Source organism: Corylus avellana, chromosome ca3 (genome assembly GCF_901000735.1).
Source record: "Corylus avellana chromosome ca3, CavTom2PMs-1.0".
NCBI lineage: Eukaryota > Viridiplantae > Streptophyta > Magnoliopsida > Fagales > Betulaceae > Corylus > Corylus avellana.
In genome coordinates, this window is record NC_081543.1 from 35237925 (window position 1) to 35243067 (window position 5143).

At 32.5% G+C, this 5143-nt stretch overlaps 1 protein-coding gene across 1 annotated transcript; it reads right to left on the reverse strand.

The window, feature by feature from the left end:
• Positions 1–362: 362 nt before the first annotated feature.
• Positions 363–1027, reverse strand: LOC132176050 (uncharacterized). The gene is made up of 2 exons (XM_059588162.1): positions 834–1027; positions 363–708 (listed from the first exon to the last, which is right to left on the reverse strand). The coding sequence occupies exons 1-2, from the start codon at positions 937–939 to the stop codon at positions 536–538; spliced, it is 279 nt and encodes a 92-aa protein (XP_059444145.1). The 5' UTR covers positions 940–1027; the 3' UTR covers positions 363–535.
• Between the last annotated feature and the right edge of the window lie 4116 nt (positions 1028–5143).

The following is a 5143-nucleotide window of genomic DNA, read 5'->3' on the forward strand; positions in this document are numbered from 1 at the left end:
TTTTTTTTGGATTTTAAAAAAAATAATCCACCTAATACTAGGAGGACACCATAAAAACACAAGGAGAGCATTATTTATTAGTTACCTATGTTTTCTTACAAGTTACAATGGGCACGTGTTGTTTTATTTGAACATGCAATTTGTCACAATTTTGAAGGCCTCTAAAACGTCACTCTTTTCAAAAAATTAAAATGATGTTCAACTTAATTAAAGAGACGACATTTGTCAGCATTTTAGATTATGGTTTGTTGCAATTTAGAGGTATATATATACTCTCATGAAGGCTTCAACTTTTATATATAATGTAAGATTTCTTGAATCATTAAAATATAAAAGGCAGAGAAATGATCCTGACACCATAGTGGGGATTTCACACCTTCAAGCACATTAATTGTGATACATAAAAAGGCATAACATTACACATGAAAAAGTAGTAGAGAGATAAAGCTTATAATAAAGCTGCACAACACAAACAGTGCGACCTTATTTATTGGCATACAAAGTAACATAGATAGGCATAGGACCAAGGATTTGTCTAATTTTCGTCGGTTTCTGTCTCGTCAGCAGCACCGTGTCCTGGGGGACCATGGCGCCCATGTCCATGTCCATGGCCATGTCCATGGCCGTGATGACCATGACCATGTCCATGGCCGTGCTTGTGGTCACCATATTTGGCCTCCTCCACAGCTTCAGTTTGGACATTTTCCTCTATAAAAATCATGAGTTTATCAAGAAGTTAATTAAATCACAACATGGGTAATTGAAAAAACATAATTAAGTGGTTAAATAAATAAATCCTATGAAACGCATGAAAATGATGTAAGAAAACTTACGGGTTTGAGCGGACTCGGCAAGCTCACGAGCAGAGACACTGGAGGAGATGAGAAACACAACAGCAAAGACAAGACCAAGGAGAAGAAAAGTCTTGGATGAAGCCATTTTTCCTCAACAATGAGGAGGATTGGAGACAATGTAGTAGAAAAACACACTCTAAGAAGATTCTGTGTCTTAGTGAATTATGGATGAGTTACTCCCGCTCTCCCTATTTATAGACAAGTCTGGAGAGAGAGAGAGAGAGAGAGAGAGGGGGTAGCAGCAAAAGTTTGCTTGTTTTTTACGATACTATGAGGCAGAGGCAGAACTACTAAGAGGCTTGAGGGGCTAAAGTCTCAAAATGGTCTTTAATTTTTTTTTTTTAAAATGCATTAATAATTCTTTTAAAATCAAGTATTTACCCCCCTTAGTTTTTTTTTTTTTTTAAAGAATTCATCCCCAACAATGAAAATTCTAGTTTTGCCCGGCTGATGGGTGCGCCAAGATATACCAGCTTTTAGAGGAAAAAAAAAAAAAAAAAAAAAAAACATAAAATGTTTAATTTTTTTTTTGAGTTTTAAAAAAAAATTTAAGGGACTATTAACCCCAAAGCTAGGGGTAGTCAAGATTTGAAAATCATTAATTATCCCAAAAACTTAAGTTGAATAAAAAATTAAAAAATAAAAATTATTATTTTGACATACTTATAAATAGATACAAAGAAGGAATTTGCTAAATTATATATATATATAGCTGTATTCATAGTGTCCTCAAGGAGCAGCTCAATCGGCTGTGAACCACGCCTCATGAAACGAAAGTCATTAGTTCGAATCTCCCCTCCCCCTTCCCTTGTGTGGACATGTCAAAAAAAAAAAAAAAAGGCTGTATTCATAGTAATATAGTGCAATTTTCACCAACTTCTAAGCAAATATTCGAGCTAGCTAGCTCTATTTTATAATTACCATCTCATTCACGGACGGAGTCAGGAAATTTTATGGGAGGGGGCTAGCCAATTTTTTTTTTTTTTAGAATTTTTTTTATTAAAAAAAAAAAATTATTTTGGTTGTTTTTTATGAAATAAAGACTACCGTAAGGGCTAAAAAAAGTAAGCATTTGAAAGTAAGGACCAAAAATAAAAAAACTTAATGGGTATGGCCCAAAAAAATTAAAAATAAAGTTTTTATTAGATATGGCCAAAAAATCTAAAAATAAGGCCAAAGTGTTTTTGGGAGAGGGCCGAAATGACTAAACTTAAAACTTTACTTTATTTTTATTTTTTATTTTTAGTTATAATATTTTTTTTTTCTTATTTGGGGAATCATAACCTACCCCAGTCCCCCTCCCTCCTCTGATCTTAATGGCTTTAGGTTATAGCCAAAGTTTAATAATCTTTACGGCCTCCGAAAGAGGAATATGACTATATATAATCAGATGATAAATAATTCTTTTACATATAATATCAACCTATCATTTTGAATAGCGCCTCCCTGAATGATGCTTCACTCCACTGACCTATCTCTTCGGAAAAGCCATAAATTAATAATGCCTCACCGAATTTTCTCACCACTTGATGATCGATATCCGTGAATGGGTGGAAGTCTTATGGCTGCTCCACAAGGCGACAGGATAGTTGGCATGGGAACGTGGCGGTGTTATAGGACCGATGATGTTAATTTATGTGTCATGATAAAACTATTTAATCAAAACCATCAATGATCACATGCCATGCATGACGCCTATGTATGCATGCTGGTTTCTTGTAATTGGGCTTTCATTTCAGGCGAAGCAAATGTGCACCGTTGTAGCCACAAAGAAGTTGGGAGAGATACCTTTGACACTTTGCCTATCTCACATGCCTTTTATATCTTCATGACTTGTCGCTTTTCTATCAAATCTGGTACCAAATTGATTTGCAAATCAACAGTAGGTATGTATATATATTTGATATTTTGTCTTGAAAGCTTTGTACTTATCCTGATCATCTTTCTTATGAGACAATAGTGCAACATGTGTTCACTTGCACCCACATGCACAAAGATTGGTATATATCTTATAGTATTCCAATAAATTATTTCTTATATATGCAGGTTAAAAGTGCTAGCTACTTTATAGTAACTCAAAATACGAAACTGATAAATGAAGGTGTTAATTGTATAACCCTCGATGAGACATGCTATTGGTCTTTCTCCGTTCAACTCCAACAAATCTATATACTATGAATTTGTGAGACTTAAAAATGATAAATGAAAGTGTTAATTGAAAAACCCTCGATGAAACATGCCATTGGTCCTCTCCCGTCCAACTTTTGCAACTCAAATTGGGTACCACAAATTCAATTGCAAGTTTGATGGAAGAGAACCAATTGAGAGAAAAATAAACATTTATCAACCCTCGATAGATTCCTTCTTGTTAGTTATTATTGAAAAATGTTTGAAGTACTACACAGAGTCTTTACTACAATCTCTTTATAATAAACTCATTTCACATGATAATATCTTAAAGATTAAAAAAATTAAACAATAAATTTTAATTATTTAGTGATAAATACGTCAATTAAAAAAAAAACAACCTGTAATAAAAGATATAATAAATTCTCTCCATCAATTATTTATCTACTTCATGACACATCCATTGATGAGCTTTTTTTCCTTCTTTACTGACTAGTCGTTTACTTCCTCGGGTTTTTCAACATATGAGAAACGAAAACAATATTAAAGTTGTGAAATGGATCAACCTACTTTCTAGGCCTTTCTTTTTCTCTTCGTGGATCCTAAAATCGAAATAAACTTTAAAATAGATTTATTATACTTGAAATACTCATCTTGCATACGTCCCTCCTTGCGTCATTGGGACACATAAAAAAAAAAAACATAGGAAACTTTCCCCAAAGTTTGACCTTAAACTACAGGGGACCATGTTTTGTCTGTAATTATTTCATTTTTCTCACGAGTGATACTCTTTGTTTGCTTGATTCTTTGCATGATTACGTCCCACCTTACATCATTTTATTGTCTCTATCTTTATTAAATGCTTTATGCCTACTCGTGAATTAACAGCTGTGTTTGGGAAAGGTCGGGATCGGATCTGGCTCAAAAACTGAAAAAATTATTTTTAAAATTAATTTTAATATTTTTATTTTTTACATCATATTAATTACTTTTTATTATTAATCAAATAAAAAAATTACTACAAAATAAATTTTGTTACTTTTTTATGCAAAATATATTTTACTTTTTTTTTCTCTTATCAATCAAATCTACTACAGTATCGTTCCACTTCCTTTTCCATTCCATTACAAAACATAACCAACAGGTTTATCTTCGTTTCACTCCAAATTTACGGTTCAGATTAACCCCAACCTCCCCATTAATTACTCTCTTCACTTTAACCAAGATATATATAACGGGGAATAAACCAATTTTCGTTGCTATTTTACACTTTTGAACGGGTAATTGTGAGAGACTCTTTAAGAAGCCAACTTGTCTGAACATGTGTCATACTAGTGAACTCCATAATGACCATTTCAAAGTTATTTACTCAAATTACAAGTAATGTAGGCACATAGTTGCACTGGATCTCAATCTTACATCTGATTCTTAAGCCTTTTATTTGTACACACTATCTTAATTCCTTGCAACTCATTTTCACTGTGTCTCTCTCTTTCTTCTTTACAGTTCCTCATACGGTATATATATATATATATATATATATTTGATGATTTTTCATATGAGCCAAACACCAAAATAAAAAGAGTCTTTTAACCATTTTCAGTGTTGCAAACAAAAAACATAACATAACCATTTTTTTTTTCTTCATAAAATGTTGTATTAGTTGAAAATATTTTTCAATCGAAAATATTTGATGTCGAAACAAACATAACTTAAGTTTAAAGTATGTTCATGCATGTTAATCAATTAAAAGTGCTTATTTAATTGACATCCTTCCACTACCCAGTATATTGCAGGAAATTTTTGCTTAAGGACGTGGCCAGGACTAAAGGTCACCGTGTGACCTTGGTAATTTATGAGAATAACCCTACACTTACTTTCACTTTTGTACATTATTTTTTCATACTTATAGGTAGCTTTTAATATCAATTTAATGGTAATTTTAAAAGTCATCTATAAGTGTATTCAACAGTAGTTTTAAAAGCTACATCTAAGTGTAGAGAAATGGGTATAGGAAAGTGGGAATATGTGCAACATTACTCAATTTATGAACTTTACATCACTATCTTAGCTAGACTCAGTTTGTTTTGACGTAAGAAAATAGTTAGCAACTTCCAGCAAACATCCATGGTGGATTCCGGTGAACTTCAATGACGGATTCT

Bases quoted from the DNA above. Each gene is read 5' to 3' on its own strand.
- LOC132176050 (XM_059588162.1), bottom strand. From the start codon at position 939: ATGGCTTCATCCAAGACTTTTCTTCTCCTTGGTCTTGTCTTTGCTGTT. The intron at 709-833 runs GTAAGTTTTCTT...TGATTTTTATAG, and splicing joins TGCCGAGTCCGCTCAAACCC to AGGAAAATGTCCAAACTGAA.